This window comes from Amblyraja radiata, chromosome 4 (assembly GCF_010909765.2).
Source record: "Amblyraja radiata isolate CabotCenter1 chromosome 4, sAmbRad1.1.pri, whole genome shotgun sequence".
Taxonomy (NCBI): Eukaryota; Metazoa; Chordata; class Chondrichthyes; order Rajiformes; family Rajidae; genus Amblyraja; species Amblyraja radiata.
The window spans coordinates 63780712-63798423 of NC_045959.1; the positions used below are offsets into that span (position 1 = coordinate 63780712).

The 17712-nt window shown below is 39.7% G+C and overlaps 2 protein-coding genes across 10 annotated transcripts in view; one reads left to right on the forward strand and one right to left on the reverse strand.

Annotated features, from left to right (window-relative positions):
• trappc9 (trafficking protein particle complex subunit 9) overlaps positions 1-17372 on the forward strand; it is a 575858-nt gene extending 558486 nt beyond the window's left edge. For all 9 annotated transcript variants that reach the window (XM_033019648.1, XM_033019645.1, XM_033019642.1 and 6 more), the window contains 2 exons: positions 8503-8726; positions 16099-17372. In XM_033019648.1, coding sequence (XP_032875539.1) covers positions 8503-8726; positions 16099-16278 — 404 coding nt within the window. In that variant the 3' untranslated portion in view covers positions 16279-17372. The remainder of the gene's footprint in view (positions 1-8502; positions 8727-16098) is intronic.
• Positions 7120-7509, reverse strand: LOC116972211 (60S ribosomal protein L37a-like). Its single transcript, XM_033019650.1, has one exon. The coding sequence runs from the start codon at positions 7475-7477 to the stop codon at positions 7199-7201; it is 279 nt and encodes a 92-aa protein (XP_032875541.1). The 5' UTR covers positions 7478-7509; the 3' UTR covers positions 7120-7198.
• Positions 17373-17712: the final 340 nt, after the last annotated feature.

Below are 17712 nucleotides of genomic sequence, written 5' to 3' on the forward strand. Positions count from 1 at the left end.
CTTTTTGTTCAAATCCCTCCAAGGTCCTCCCTCCCTCCTCTTTTCAGCCGACAGCACTTGAGAATTTATAGATTCCTCAAATTTGGGTCATCTATACTTCCCAACATTTCTTAATACCTCGAACGGTGCAAATAGCTTCAGGCACTAGTCAAATTCACTCCATAAATCTGCCTGACTCTAACACTCATGCTTCCTTTAAGATAACCCTTGAAATCTACAATAAAAATAGAATATTCAGCAGAGACTATTTATTTGTTCAAACGATATGGGCATTGCTGCAAAGGCTAATGTTTATTGCCAATCTCTAATTGTCCGTAAACTGAAGAAGCAGTTACGAGTAACCCAGTTTTGTGAGTCAGGAGTCATATAGACCAGACCCAGTAAGGATGGAAGATTTATTTCTCTGAAGAGTGCATCAAATTGGTTGCTGCAACAGCGTGCTAGTTTTTTGTTGCCTTCACTGATATCATCATTTTATTCCAATATAATTTATTTGTAATTCCCCAGCTGCTTTCAGGGGGTTTAAACAACTATCCAAGAATAGATTGAAGATCTATATATAATACTTTCTGGTTTTAATTAAGTAATATGATACATAGAGTTCAAAATGAAACATTTTGATAGACAAGTCCAATTTTTAAAATCTTACAAGTGTTGAAATAATGGCACATCCGTTATTCTTACGTGGTGATATAATGCAGAATCATAAATTAAAATCACCAATATTAATGGTTGGCTACATTATTAATTAAAGATCATTTCAGAAGTTATGTTTCTTCGCAGTTTATAGTATGGTTCTAACGTGTTCTTTACACAATTGCCTTGTAATTTTATTTCAGAGTCACGTGAGTGACTACGTGAAGAGCCCGCCAGCCTGCATGCGCGTCAATATGCGAACCGCATGGGGCGCGAGTCGGAGCAGTTCGCAACTGCTCTGACAGGTAAGTTATTTTATTTTCAGCGGGCCGCTACGGCAGCGGGCCCGGAGTAGCTGATGGAGGCGGCGGGTCTTGGGCCGCCGTGGAGGCTCCATTAGGAGCTAGATTCCATTTTGCGACTGCCGCCGTAGGAGCTCCTCCATTGGAGCTCGGTTCCGTTATTGCAACTGCCGGTTTTGGAGCTCCGGATGGGAACAGGCGGCCGAATTTGGAAGCCGCCGTGGAAGCTCCATAGGAGTTCGGATTCATTATTGCGGCTGCCTGCTTTGGAGCTCCAAACGGGAGCAGGCGGCCGGATTTTAGGCCACCGTGGAAGCTCCATTAGGAGTTGGGGCTGCCGGCGCGGCTAGGTAGCTCGCTGCTAAAATTAGCAGCAGACGGTTTTAAAGTAGCCGCGGCTAGGTTTTGATCGCTGTCAAAAATAACAGCAGCAGGCGCTTTTGAAAATTAGCTGCGGCCAGGGCAGCGTACGCTAGGTAAGCTCAGCTGCCATACCACCAAAAAACTTTTTAAACTTAAATGCTGCTAAGGCAGCATATGCTGTGGACTATATAGTGTGTGCTCTATTTTTAGGGGCATTTCGATATTCTGCAGATAGTTCTTTAATTGAAGTCCAAAATCTGTAGAACTGATTAAGGCAGTTTTTTAATAGCAGTTGCTGTTTGGTCACGTTTGTGACTATCGCAGCAGATAGGACATTTATTATCATACACCATATGGTGTAGTAAAATTTGACTTGCCATTACGGCATAGAATGGGGCTCTACTGGAGCGGGCGGGTGTTCTTAGGAACTCCATTGAGGCTCCAGAAAGGAGCTCCTGGCTTGGGAAGCCTTTTTTCAACTGTGTCTATCAGACACCTGTGGAGCAATACCTGGTGCAGGGTTGCGTCATGATAATTTCCGCTCAGTAGAGGGGACTGTTGGAGATCTTTCATAAGAAACCCCAATCGTGTGGCTATCGACAAAGCAGTCAAATCTTTGATCCAATGGGACTATGCTTCTGTTTAATCATATGAACTAACTATGTTCCGTATTCCGGAGGCATTACAGACGGCTCCAGTAATTTGCCTGTGACAACACCTGGCAGGGTTGCAGCATTTCTCCCACTGTCTAGCGGACTATCGGGAAGAGGTGACTCCAATTATAATGCCGGCTCATCCGAGTCATATGGGGGCAGAGGCCTGAGGAAACAACACCTGGTGCAGGGTTGCGCTCTATTTCCTCCCTGAAATACCCCGTTGAGGCTCCAGAAGGGAGCAAGGACTCGGAGTCACTAGCAGGTGCAACCTGTCTGGTAAATATAATAAATAATGATGATTTATACCGACAGAGCGCCGATCTGCAAAGCTAGTCCCGATTCGGCTCCTAGAGGGAGCAGCTTGGCAACCCGAGTCAGGGCAAAGTCAAAGCCAAGTCTGTGGGACAAGTCCGGTCGGATGATTTGGATCAAGGGGATTCTGTCCCCACATCTATGGAAGATGTGATTGGCCGTTTGTCTCAATTGGAACATCTGATGAATCACAAGGTGGCACAAAAATGCACCGTGTTACGGAGGCATGTCAAGCAGCAGCTCCTGGTTCAGGGTTGCAATATTCCACCCACTCGGATGAAAGGAGTGTCGGAGATGGTGCCAAATAAGATGCACTTATGCCTGAGGCAGCTCCTGGTTCAGGATTGCAATATTCCTCCCACTCGGATGAAAGGGGCGTTGGAGATGGTGCCAAATAATATGCTCCGTGTTAGGAGGCATGCACAGGCAGTTCAAGTCATATGCCTGCAGCAACTCCTGGTTCAGGTTTGCACTATTCATCCCACTCTTAGGTAATGTTCAGAATATAGCGATGACACCGAACATGAATCCGAACATGACTTATGCCTGAATCCCATGCTTTAATGCATGATGTACGAGAGGTGCATAGGAAGAGCTGCCTGCTCTTGCCTCTAATTTGCTGTTCCCTCGGGGACGGGCAAGCCACTACAAGAGGAGTTGGCCAGCGGCATCAGCTATCTAACATCACACCAGCTGAAGAAATGGCAAGCATGGCAGACAGGATCTGCAAATGGAACTTCACTGTAGCTCCAACAAGCAAATCGACCCGGGTTCAGAGACGCTGGCAGGTAAGGTCTCTTTATTTACCTCCGTAAAACTCCAAAATGGAGCAGTCTGAATGAAGTAGAATGAAGTAGTTGGAGTCTTCCTCAACACATGTTTAAATTTCTGCTCAGTTAGCAGAGTTTGCCGGTTCATTGGAATCATCATTGCCATCCTCTCTGGGATAGGTAGCTACCAGCAGGAAGCTGGTCTGGCATATAATATTTTTTATCCGACCTGCAGGTTCATGTTGTGAATCAACAATGTATTTATAATAATCCGTAGACTCTCAATACCAGTATTCCTGATTGAGTGGCGGATCGAGGAGATTGGGTTGTGCACTCTGGCGACTCAGACAAGTAGTTTCAGTCAGAGGACTGTGAAGCAATTCCTGATTCAGGTTGCATTTTGCTAAATTCCACTCTGAGGTAGAACGCTGAGAATTTGTGGTATACTTATAGTCAAGAGTTGACAGGGTACTTGTCTTCCCACATCAAGGGGAGACTGTTTCAGCTCTAGTCATAAGGTTCTGATTATATGTTATCAGCGAAATGTATCAATCACTAGATAATGCATCTTCCGCGGCAAGAGAAGCCAGAAAATTTTCCGTCCGTATGGTCAATAGACGAACAGTGGTTCCGAGGGGAATCAGTGTCATCTCATCGGAGGATGAGTGGTCTGGCCTAGAACTAGAGGGGTATATTTCTGATACTTCTCAAGGTTACAAAAACATGGAGCATGCCGAATCAGGTTAGTATTTGGCTAATCTGATCATGTGTTTAGTTACCCAGTTTAAATGGATGATTGGGTTTCTGCAAAATAACTGATTCAGAGAATCGATCTTGAAGATGCATATTTTACCATATCTATACACAAGAGACACAGATTATCTGGTGGTTGATAACAAAGCCAGTGGTGGAAGCCAATGCTGCCCTACTCAGATCTAAGGGCATTGTGGCATCGAGTTTTAGATAATATGCAACATTTGGCAGCTGATAAAACTTGAGGGTTATCAGTAGATACCTCTTGCGATATTAAGTATGAGGCAACATGAAATTTAATAGTGCCAATTTTGCCTATTCATTCAGGCCATGGTAAGGCGGCTGAGCAACTCCTATTTACTCGCTCACGAGTAATGGCTGGGGCAGCCTGTTTTCTCGGGCAGCTAGCTCTGCACGATTGTATGGGAAATTTGTGAACAAAATATGGGAGTTATTTTTTAAACGGAAGTAACAGAGGTTTTGTGTGGCTTTCAGTTTGAGCCTAGAGAAGTGTTTATGTGATAGCACAATTGACATTGCTTGTGCTGCTTTGTCATTCTCTATAGTACCATTAGTGGGACAAAAAATGATTGGTTATTCACACGCTGTTCACTAGCGTTATGCAGGGTGTCTTTTATATGACCACTCTAATAGCCTACACTCATTGTAGTGTGCGATGTATATCAGTAAATTATTATGCAAATGTTTTTCTACTGTATTCCTACTGGGAGCAGTATTTTTAAGATGATTATGTTTTCAGTAACTGTAACACAGTCTTTACTCTACCTCTGGCTCATAACAGACATTAGGGTAGTTTGAAATGAGCATGATTGCGTACATTTGATGTTGACAACATACCCACCAGAGCAGAGATTGGGGGTGTCATTAGGTATACTAGTGCACTGAGCTTGCTAGTACCTATGAGATGCAAGATAGTTTTCTTTATTGTTATTCAATAGTCTCAAGGTATTGCTGATGGCTCATTAGCAGCCAATAGAATGGATAGTTCCCTTGTTGTCATACAGCAAGAGGCTTACATAGTGCACGTTAATAAATTATAAAATTTGGTGAATATGTCTGAATATTTGCAGATAGAATTCTGCACAGTGTTGCATGAGTTATTGTCCAACTCAACTTCAATTGGGACTACGGTCCGGTTAAGAACAATGGCCATGCATGCAAGTTAGCATCATGATATTAATAACCCATGTTTTTTCTACCATTAATGGTTTATCTGTTGAAGTGTTTCACACACAGATTGGGTTACTGCATGAAACCACAGAGCTTTGAAGTCTTCACGTAGTCACTCACGTGATTTCGAAATAAAATAGAAAGATTAAACGAGAACTTACCGTTTGAAGTTTGATCTTTATTTTATGAGAAGTTGAAGTGAGGGAATACGTGCCCTGCACTCCCAACCCTACTTCTCATAAAGATCATTCAGTAGTTCTAAGGTCGTTCATCTTTCTATAGTTTAAGTTCAGCAACTAGTCTGTGGTTTCATACAGCTGCTCTGAAGATTGACGCGCATGCGGGCTGGCGGACTCTTCACGTATTCCCTCACTTCAACTTCTCATAAAATAAAGATCAAACTTCAAACGGTAAGCTCGTTTAATCTTTCTATTATTTTCTAGTCTTCCTTTCCCTTCAAATATTAGGCTTCAATGGACATTATCTTTTAATTAACTCCAACATAGATTGCATTTGAAACCATTGAGGAAACCATCAGAAATGTTCAATCCAAACAATTGCTCAACAAGTATTTTGTATCTTAAATGATAAAGCTGCCTTGATTGAAAATATTCCAGCATCCTTTGCAGGTCTTCCTTGGAGCCAAGCATAGCTCAAACTCGTTGTGCTTATTTTCATTTCTAATGGAAACATCTTGCTACAGCTTTAACATCCAGCGAAACACACAAAGTGCTGGAGGAACTCTGTGGATTAGGCAGCATCACTGGAGAGAATGGACAGATGATGCTTCGGGACAGATGACACAAAACATTGTCTGTCCATTACCTCCACAGATGGTGCCTGACTCACTGACCTCCTTCTTCACTTTATTTTTTGATCAAAATTCCAGTATCTTCAGTTTCTCGTGTGTCAGCTCTCATGTCAAAGTGGACAATGTGCATTCATAAGCAAAAAATTGATTCATGTTGCTCATAATGTCAGTAATAAGATAGTTATCACTTTAAATACATATTTATTACTTTGAGTTGAGATACTAAAAAGGTGATGGTTACTGGTTGATCTCTGGCAAGTATGAAAATTCTGATTTCCATTCTACACAATATTTTGAAGCAGTCATTTCAAACAGAGAGTAATGCAGTACACGAATTGTGCCAACCTGCTCCTTATTTGATATTAGTGATTTTTGTATCAGACTTTCTGAAAATTGCATTATTATTGACTGAAATATTCCACCTCTATACTAAGGCAATATATGAATGTAAAATATTGTGGATATTGGAAATCCGAAATTTAAATTGGAAATACTCAGCAGATCAGTTAGATTGCTGAATCTTTCCACCGTGTTCTGTTTTATTGAGAGAATATGTAATGTCCTGAAATGTAATTAGAAAGTTGTTGCCTCTAAATTAATCAAAACAAGTTATCATGTGTATACATTTTGTATTTTGTTTTCATTTTTTTTCATATCTCTACTCAATGTAAAGGGCATCAATGCCTGAGATGGAAATGCTTTTTAACTTTTGTACCTGATGTAAAGATGAAGCACTACTGTTGGGAAATAGATAAGGATGAGGAATAAACAACAAACAATAGACAATAGGTGCAGGAGTAGGCCATTTGGCCCTTCGAGCCAGCACCGCCATTCAATGTGATCATGGCTGATCATCCACAATCAGTACCCCGTTCCTGCCTTCTCCCCATATCCCCTGACTCCGCTATTTTTAAGAGCCCTATCTAGCTCTCCCTTGAAAGCATCCAGAGAACCTGCCTCCACCGAAAGGCAGAGAATTCCACAGACTCACCACTCTCTGTGAGAAAAAGTGTTTCCTCGTCTCCGTTCTAAATGGCTTACTCCTTATTCTTAAACTGTGGCCCCTGGTTCTGGACTCTCCCAACATCGGGAACATGTTTCCTGCCTCTAGCTGGTCCAAACCCTTAACAATCTTATATGTTTCAATGAGATTCCCTCTCATCGTTCTAAACTCCAGAGTGTACAAGCCCAGCTGCTCCATTCTCTCATGACAGTCCCGCCATCCCGGGAATTAACCTTGTAAAGAGAGAATAGTTCTCTCCACCCTACCTGAAAAGTAAGCTTTAGCGGAACACCCAAAAGCTCTCTGGGTACCTGTTACTCAGTTTTTTGGGGGTTTTTTTGGTTTTGTTACGCTTTAATTAACAGCTTTGATGACATACACGAGATATTCCCAGTCGATATTCACTGATCCTTTAATTCCCGGAGGCGACGGATGGCAGACTTCACTGTCACAGCCGAGGTGGTGTTGTAGGCCCAGGCTCCTCCAGCCACAGTCTTCATGCACGATCCACAATGCCAGATGCCAACAGCTCTCCTCTTCATCTTAGTCTTCCCACAGAAGGAGCAGGTATACTTGGCATGCTGACTGATCTCGATCTTCTTCACCATTTTACGGAGCGACGCTCCATGCCGAGTGCTGTACTTGCCCACAATCCCCACTTTCTTTGTGCGTTTCGCCATGGTCGTGGCTCCGGCAGAGAGCACACTGCATTGTTCCTGTCAACTTACTTGAAGACCTCGGTGATATAGCAAGTTCGTAATGTATTTTGTCAATTTACCATTCAGCCATTATGAGACAATTGAACCGTACTTTCCAAAGGATGCACATCTGTAGAGAATGTAATTATTTCACTCTCTGCTTGTTTCAAACACAGGTCCTGAAGATGAAAGAGATAATTCCCTGAGCAATATTTTTGCCACATCCCTAATTATGTAAAAATGCTACTTTTCTTGCAGGATATTACTTTCTTTTTCTAAGTATGCTGTGTTATTTGTCATTTGACATATATCACTAATCATCTGTTTGAGGCATGACATTTTTCAATGAAAGATTTTACATTAATATCACACACCACATCCAGCAATGAGTCTACTAGCACATCTGCTGGAAAAGAGTCCTGCCCATTTTAAAACCCAAACAATGACTTAATATTTTCTGTTTCTAATTTGCGATGTGGCATTCTTTTTTATCGTCCAAATTGTAATTGTGTAGTTTTATGCCATTCTGGCCTCATAACCAGATAATGAACTGAGATTAATCTGATAGGTTTCATATTAATTTTATCTCGGTTATATGGTTTTGATTTGATTTCTTTCCTGGAACCATGGTCTTCAAATTAGGAGTCAAGTTCATTGACAGAAGGACTGTGGGTGTATTTATATATTAAGTTTATTTTCATTTAGCATTAAATATTTATTCTTTTTTTGTGATTCACCCCCTCTGCGTAGCAAACTAAGATTGTCATTTGACTTTAGATAATGTGGGAATACGTTGTGCAGCACTCTCCTTGCCCCGATAAGTTAATTGATTTTATGATTACAGAAATATTGTGTGGGAGAGGTACCAGCTTTACCCAGGGAACCCTTCCACCACCAATGAAACTGCTTTCACATGGGCCTTCAGAGGGCAAAACGAACGAGTATTATGTAATAGAGATTATCTAGCAGGTTTTACATCTTAACCTTTCCTTTATTCCCCCACACAGATGTACTGGTATCTGGGAAACCCTGTGACTGTGATGTTGCAGTTGAATGCCAGGCTGGTGAGCCAACCTCTCTGGAAGTAAAGCTCACAAATCAGAGCAAGCGTACTGTGGGCCCATTTGCCCTCACTGTCATTCCATACCAGGACTATCAAAATGGGGTTCACAACAATGATCTTGGGCAAGCTGTTACTTCAATTGGATCCAATACATTCTACATAGATGCAGTAAGTAGAGCATGTAATGTACTTGGTGCATAACACACAAAGTATTTTGAAGTCAGTCACTGTGAAGAGTATTGTTGATTAACTTCTCAATGATTATCAGTACATTTTAATGTATTATAAAAATCAAAGAAATAGATTTGTTGTAAAAAGGTGTTTACAAAGTGTAGCCAACCTTAACCTAGGATAGAAAGTCAAATAAAATGGACCTTTGATTCACTTAAGTTGTGGGGAATTTTACACCTAGAATTTATTTTAACCAAAAATATTAGTTTAAAATTGTTCCTTCTTTTGGCCCATATCAGGACAGAATGTAACAGGGTGCTAACTTGTAAATGTTAACTAGAAAATGTCAACAAATCAAAAGTCTTGGTTTTTAAGTTCTGGAATATTACATAGCATGAGTTAAAATAGATAAACTGATTTGAAATGGGAAGAACATTTTATTGAAGCTTGAACAAGCACCATAACAAAATAATCTCTCCAAATGGGTGAATCTTTCATTTGAAGAGGTGCAAAAGAGATTTAATAGGAACTAGACCAAGTGCGGACCCGTTGGGTCCCGTTCCCCCAATGCAATATTCCACAACTCACCAACTGCGCAGGCGCAGCTGACGTTTTTAAAGTTTAAAATGGCAATAACTTGTAAAAAAATAATATCAATGTGAAGGCATCTCACTCTCCCTCTTCAGTCCCCTATTCCCCTTCTCCATTATCCTCCCTCTCCCCACCCTCCACCAACCCTCCTCTGCTTCCTCCCCTCACCCCCTCCCTCCCCTCCTCTCTCTTCTCCCTCCCCTCCTCCATCTCTCTGAGCTGCTCCACCTATATGCTCCTGCCCGGTGCCTCAGGTCAGCTGATCAGCTGCTCCTTGAGGTACCAAGGTCTATGCGGAAGCTCAGAGGGGATAGAGCCTTTTCTGTTGCTGCTCCGGCACTCTGGAACACCTTGCCGTTGCACATCAGACAGGCCCCCTCACTGTCCATCTTCAAATCCTCCCTAAAAACTCATTTTTATTCTCTGGCTTTCGACACTGGCTGAGACATTGCTCCTGTTCTTAGTGCTTTTAATGTCTTTTAATTTTTACTGTTTTTTAGTCCTTCGTTTTACGGTTTTTAATGGTTTGTAATAACTTTTTGTCCATGAGTTCTCATGTACAGCACTTTGTGGCAACTGCGGTTGTTTAAAGTGCTTTATAAATAAAGTTATTATTATTATTACCTTGCCATCCCTCTTCCTACCCCTATTTTCCTTCATTCACCCTAATCCCCCAGCACTCCCTCCCCCTCCTCTTCACCCTCCCTCTTCTTTCCCCTCTCCTCCTCCCATCTCCCTCCCTCTCCTTTCCCATACCCGCAGTCATTCCCTCCCTCCCTCCATAACCCGTCTCCCTCCCTGCTCCTCCACTCCTCACCACGCCCCTATCCCACCCCCCACAATGACGTAATTGTGAATGAAAACGGAAGAGTTTGAATAAAACTGATTTTATTATTGCCACATCCCTAATTATGTAAAAATGCTACTTTTCTTGCAGGATATTACTTTCTTTTTCTAAATATGCTGTGTTATTTGTCATTTGACATATATCACTAATCATCTGTTTGAGGCATGACATTTTTCAATGAAAGATTTTACATTAATATCACACACCACATCAAGCAATGAGTCTACTAGCACATCTGCTGGAAAAGAGTCCTGCCCATTTTAAAACCCAAACAATGACTTAATATTTTCTGTTTCTAATTTGCGATGTGGCATTCTTTTTTATCGTCCAAATTGTAATTGTGTAGTTTTATGCCATTCTGGCCTCATAACCAGATAATGAACTGAGATTAATCTGATAGGTTTCATAGTAATTTTATCTCGGTTATATGGTTTTGATTTGATTTCTTTCCTGGAACATGGTCTTCAAATTAGGAGTCAAGTTCATTGACAGAAGGACTGTGGGTGTATTTATATATTAAGTTTATTTTCATTTAGCATTAAATATTCTTTTTTTGTGATTCACCCCCTCTGCGTAGCAAACTAAGATTGTCATTTGACTTTAGATAATGTGGGAATACGTTGTGCAGCACTCTCCTTGCCCCCGATAAGTTAATTGATTTTATGATTACAGAAATATTGTGTGGGAAATATTGTCCTTTCCCCTACCCGCAGTCATTCCCTCCCTCCCTCCATAACCCGTCTCCCTCCCTGCTCCTCCACTCCTCACCACGCCCCTATCCGACCCCCCACAATGACGTAATTGTGAATGAAAACGGAAGAGTTTGAATAAAACTGATTTTATTATTTTTATTTTATGTAAATGTGATTTGGGATCCCATTGTGACATCATTGTGACGCGAAGACAGGCAGAGCAAGTGGAAACATGGTTTAAATGTGTTTTTATCAAGTTTAAAATAACTTGTAAAATATAAGTTAATAACTTGTAAAATATAACATCAATCTGAACAAAACTTGGCGAACGGACTTCCCAGGACAATGGTGAGTAAGGTGGGCCAAAAATTGTGGTGCTATCGTGTACCGTTTTGGAGGAGTTTTGGAATCAAGCACGGAAGTGGCATTCATGGATCAGAGAAAGTTAAGAGACGTAATAAAGCTTTACAATTATTGATGCTTTTGATGACATAAATAAGGAGAACTGTTTTTAATGTGCCGAATGGCAGCCTCCTATTCTATTATTATCTATAATGTTTTTTTCAGTCAATTAATTTATTTAAAATCCTTTGCTATTGGAGAGAGTCGAAATATTGAGTCATTGCAATTATAACATGGAAGGGTGCCATTTGGCTTATTATATTTCTTTGCAGAGAGTAGATTTTCAGTTTTTTGGCAGAAATTCCAATCCCATGCCCTTTTCCCATATCCTTTTCAAATACTCATCAGTACTTTGCCGATGATATGTCGTCACTTTCTTATTAGTGATTTGTTTGAAAACATTTGAAAAAACATGTTGTTCATTGATTATGCCTTGTTCATGTGATATTCCTTCAAATACTATGTCCTATTTCTTTTATTTTGCCCCTTGTTACAAAACTGCTATAAATTCACATATTTTGCATTCATTGCTTTCGTGCATTACTTTAATCAGTATAATCTATGGTTTCGCAAAACTCCTTGTAAAGCCAATAAATATTTGCTTCCCTTCATACTTCAGTGTAGTTTCTATCTGTCATGATTTTTCAAAAGAATCTGCTTTGTTCTAACGTTTTCTCTTTTTCCACCCTCCTCAGCAATGTGGGGTACATGCATTCTGGAATTTTGTAATTGTTACGCCTCTGCTTAGACTAAGCTTGTGTATCTTAGTTATCCTCTTCATTTGAGGAATCAATCTTCTTTCCCATTTTATACTGATAATTGCTGTTGTTACTTCCTACAATTTTCTTAGTTAATTACACCTCAACCTGATCTGCTACTTGATTTTATGAAATTGTCTTTTTATTTCAATATTTCAGATCAGCTATGGAACACTTATCTTGTCAAAATACTTTTTTTTTCTCCTTGCTGTTTTGTTGTTTGAGCGGACAGTTTTTGAACCAGGTATTTGACCAGTTTTTGAATCGGCTATTGAATAATTAGTAGGAAGGAACTGCAGATATGCAAAAAAGTGACGATGATAAAGGAAGCAGGCCATCTTTTTTTGCATATCTTTTATTCATTGTTCTTTATCTCTCCACATCATCGCCTATATCTCTCGTTTCCCTTATCCCTGACCAGTCTGAAGAAGGATCTCGACCCGTAACGTCACCCATTCCTTCTCTCCAGAGATGCTCCCTGTCCCGCTGAGTTACTCCAGCTTTTTGTGTCCATCGAATAATTGGGTTCATTTCATCCAACTCAAATGATAAAATGCTAATCTTTATGTTGATTTTTCTGATTTTCTCCAATTCACATCAGTAATCTATTTCTAATCTATTTCTCATCAGACCAAAATTAGTTTGAAATGCATCATCATTTTACATGTACATGGCATAATTGTTACCAAACCAATGATAAATACTTGTTTCACTATTTAAACAAGAACTTAGATGTGATCTTATTATATTATCAAAACAGCTTGGCTGAGCCATGGCACAATTATTTTGCTATCACAGATTTACTAGTTACATACCTCAATTTACTATATGTTTTTTAAAGTGGTGGTAAATGGATGTGCACTATTATTTTCCTGTTGCATCAATAGTACTTTAGTGGTGGACATAGTTTTCATCATGTATCATCTTGACATAATTTTCTGTCAAAATACCAAAGAGATTAATGGTACCCAACATTGTTTATACACAAATACTACAGCAACCTCAGACAAGGAAGATAGACAGTTAATCACAAACATACAAAATTTGCTGTGGCTGTATAGGGTGAAACGGTGACAGCTAGTAGAATCGCTGCCTCACAGCACCGCTGACCCAAGTTCAGACCTGACATTAGAAACTGTTTGGGTGGAGTTTGCAAATGTTCCCAGTGACTGCATGATTTTCTCTAGGTCACCTGATTTCCTCCCATCTGCAAAAGGTATGCAGACTGATAGATTAATTAGCGACTGTAAATCGCTCTTCGGGTGTAGATGAGTGGACGAAGCTCGAGGGAGTTAAAGAGATGCGATGAGAATATTTTAAAAAAAAGGATTAACATAGAATTAGTGTAAATGGCTAGGTGTTTACTTGGTAGGCCAAAGAGCTGATTCAAGTGGTGTATCTCTCCAGAACACTGATTCTGATATGTTATTAGCTTCATGAAAAGTACATTGCACTAATCAGATTGAGACCCTGTGATGGAGCACAATTGGCTTTGCAGTTGCTGAAATCAAGAAGGAAGAATCACCCAGAAACACCCTTCATGAAAATATATATATATTGATAACTGAACAAATAAAATAAGGTGTTGCTGTTGGCCTGCCACGGTGCAATCGTCTTCAGCAGTTCCGAGACTTGTCATTTATAATTGTTCTCGACCAATATAGTTGAGTTGTGCCAATACCCACTGGACAAAAATATTTGGAGGAACAATCAATTTTACCATAGGCAGGACAAAAAAGGAAACTGAATATAAATTTGTAGAATAATGGAAAAAAATTCAAACAAAGAAAAGCAATTTGGTACTAGTTTCTGCTCTATGAAGCAAGGGAAATATTTCATTGTTCTGTAAAGTATTTAATGACACCAATAGTATATCTTAAACAAACAATTGGATCTAAGTAGATATAAATGCACAGTGGTATTTAAGCTAAACAGAATTATTAAAAATTATAGATAATATATTACAGTGCACAGTCTGTACACAGGAGATATAAATCTTTGATAATAAGTGAAAATTATGCTCTTGATCAATAGTACTACAGTATTGGATGTGGTGCTTTATTTGGCTCAAAGTATATTAAAATAAAAACAGTTTATGAGGAAACCTTCGCTTCAGAATCTCTAAGATTTCATCCTGAGGAAAGGAGCCCAGATTTTTCAAAGTCCAAATTGGTTCCGTGTAAGAGCAATCCATTTAGATCATTCCTCTGCACTGTCCCCTGAAAATTATTTCCTTTAAGATACTTATCCAACTTAATTTTGAACATCACAATGGAATCTTTTCCCACTATTTTCTTTCTTATTATATTAATGAATGCATTTTTTTCCTGGTTCAATTGTCTGTTCCTTGGGAACTCCACTGGTCACAGACTGCTGGCCTGAACATTGTCTTTCAACCACAACCTTCTGTCTTCTATCAGTGAGCCAGGTCTGAATCCATATGGCCCAAGTCTTGGTTAATCCCATGCATCTTAATCTTCTGGATCAGCCTACAGTGATTCAAAATGGAAGAGTATTACTCCTTCATAAAGGCACAAGGCTTTGGCCACTTGAAGTATTGTGTTCAGTATTCATATGGTTATAGGAAAGATGACATTAAGCAGGAATGAGTGCAGAGAAAATGTATGAAAATGTTTCCAGAGCTCTTGGGCCTAAGCTATAGGGAGAGCTTGGGCAGGCTAGGACTTTATTCCTTGGAGCACAAGAAACTGAGGGGTGATCTTATAGAGGTGTGTAAAATCGTGAGGGAAATGGATAGGGAAATTAAGAACTGGAGGGTATAAGTCTAAAGTGAGAGAGGATAGATTTAAGAACACCCGAGTTTTGCACTTAGACGGTGGTGGGTATAGGGGACAGGCTGCTAGAGGAAGCAGTTGAGGCAGGTGCAATAACAATGTTTAAAAGACATGGGTGCAGGTACATGGTTAGGAAAAGATGAGTATGAGCCAAACTTGAGCAAATGGACTAGCTTAGATGGGGCGTCTTGGTTGGCTTGGATGAGTTGGGCCGAGGGGCCTGTTTCCTGCAGTATGACTGGCTCTATGACAATTAGAGATGAGCAATGACCTCACCAGCAACATCCACATGCTGAAAAATTATTCAAAAAACGTTTGACTCTCCCATTTTGCACTCTCTTCACCCAAGTTTGACATTTATTTATGACATTTTCTTCAAGAAAGTATATGTCTATATTTGAACCAGATAAACTTTGATTTGTGTAAGAAAGAACTGCAGATGCTGGTTTAAATCGAAGGTAGATACAAAATAACTCAGCGGGTGAGGCACCATCTCTGGAGAAAAGGAATGGGAGACGTTTTGCGTCGAGACCCTTCAATCTGAAGAAGGGTCTCGACCCGAAACGTCGCCCATTCCTAAACTTTGATTTGGTTGATTTAAAAACCGTAACTGTTACGCTGTCAATTTAACTTCAGCTAAGACACCACATGATCAAATGTTACCAGGTAGATTTGAAGAAAATCATCAGCTTTGAATCAGCTATACGTGAAATGATAGACCACCTTTTTCTTCTGAACAAATTAAATCATCTGAAAAGTAGCTTCACTGGTAAAATTGTATTTTTAAAATAACTGTCCGTGCCATATTGCGAGTCCTTTTATGTTATTTTGAAGGAAAGTAAAATCATGGTACTATCAGAGCTGGATATTTGAAAAATTATGGACTCAAGATTAAAATTTGAGACGTGATTTAAAATCCATCAGAAATACTCTGACAAACAGCCCTTCTGAATGTACCCAACACCTGACATAGATTCATGCTCAGCTCACAGCCCCTAAGACATTAACCTCTTTCATACCATGTGATTTTTTTTTAAATTATGTGAAATACAAAACCAGTGGGAATCCTCATATCAAAGAAATCAACGTTGGTCATTGATTTTGTGCCTTTGTGGTAAACCAGGTGCCTTCTCCCTGTGTGTGTTGTTTGAAATTGTAAGGATGTTATTTCAGCTCACAGCACTACCTGTGGTAGGTCTACCCATGTTTACTTGTGTGATGATAAATGGTTCCTGGTTTGTCCTGTGGGGTTTCCTACTAAATGTTTTTATTTTCTTGTTACAGGTGAAATCCAGTGAAGATTTTGTTTGCAGTGGAGCTCTGCTATTCCTTTATGCTGGTGATTATTACTTGAATATAAAATTTCACGATGACAACTCTAGCAGGGAGTTGCCCCTTTCTTGGTTCTGTTTGCCAAGTGTTCATGTGCGTGCCATGGATCCAGCTCAGCACACAATGTTTTAAATTTATTGTACACAGTACGGATTATAAGACCCAGTGAGTTCGATCTTTGTAAATAATGACTCACTGGATATACTTGCCAACAGTATCTCCTTGAATATTCTGGTTTAGTACTGCAAAGACACCCTTCCAAAATAAAACATTGCTGGATATTTGGGTAAAGCTTATTTGGCCACATTTTTAAATATCCAAGGAGCTGATAGCTTCAATCATTAAAATTACACAAAGTTAGAACTAAACCTGGATTACAGAGGAGATGGAAGGCATCTCTGGATGAAAGGAAGCACTTGGTCAGTTGCTTAGTGTGCTCTTTGATCTCTCGTTGAAATTTTGTTAAAATCTAAAAGGTGAATGTATATTTCTTCGTATGGTTATGTGAACTCAGATGCACAATGGAAAATGGATGTTAAAAGTTTTTCTGAAATTTTGACTGTAAAAATAATGGGGAGCCGCATAACAAAAATATCAGTGTTGTGATAATGAAGGCATGTATCCATTACAAGTCGGATATGACAATGCTGTAAAGCTCAGTCTTAATGTTTCGTTAATACGTTACGTGTCCCTCTTTTAAAATCTTCTGCATAGTTTTCAGATATATGGGACACAATGTATTCTTGCTCTGTATCATAGCTGTAAGGTATCTGCTATTATTTGTGAGTCAGCAATATGCCTCATTCACACTGCATTGATCTGGCTGCAATCCTTTGAAGAGGTTATTCATTAGTTTGTCCCCAAGCAGTTAAAATAAAAAAAATAAACTGGAAAGCCAGCTACAAAACTCAGGGTTTTTTTACAATTAAATTTGCCATGGTTAGGTTTACCTGAACCATATGAATAATTCATTTTAACAGTTAATTTGCAGTTGAACTTCTGCAATGATTATAAAATAAATAAAATGATAAATATTCCCGGGATTATGCCTCTCTTTCAGCTGCAGTGTGAAGAAGGCTATTGTATGACTGTTTCAAACAAAGTTCAGGAGCTACTGTAACAAGCATCACTGTACACAATCAAACTGCTGTTCTAAAGATACTTTTCTTTCCTGTACCTACAAAATGGAAATAAATTTGAATTGCATGTTCAGCAGTAATCAAAAATGGTCTCTTCCATGCTAATTATATTTGTAAGTGAGCATTTTGTTGACCAACCCTATCAGCCCAACAGAACTCAATTTTTTAAATTCTGTCAACATTCAAGAATGGGTGGATTAACATGAAAAAGCACAATTTGCCAGTGCGAAAGATAAATCATTGTGGACTGATCAATGCGAATTATCCCGTTGCCTATTTTTATGTATTTAGACAATAGGTGCAGGAGGAGGCCATTTGGCCCTTAGAGCCAGCACCGCCATTCAATGTGATCATGTACCCCGTTCCTCCCTTCTCCCCATATCCCCTGACTCCGCTATCTTTAAGAGCCCTATCTAGCTCTCTCTTG

What these genes read in the sequence shown, in the direction of transcription:
- LOC116972211 (XM_033019650.1), bottom strand. Translation starts at nt 7,477, where the DNA reads ATGGCGAAACGCACAAAGAAAGTGGGGATTGTGGGCAAGTACAGCACT.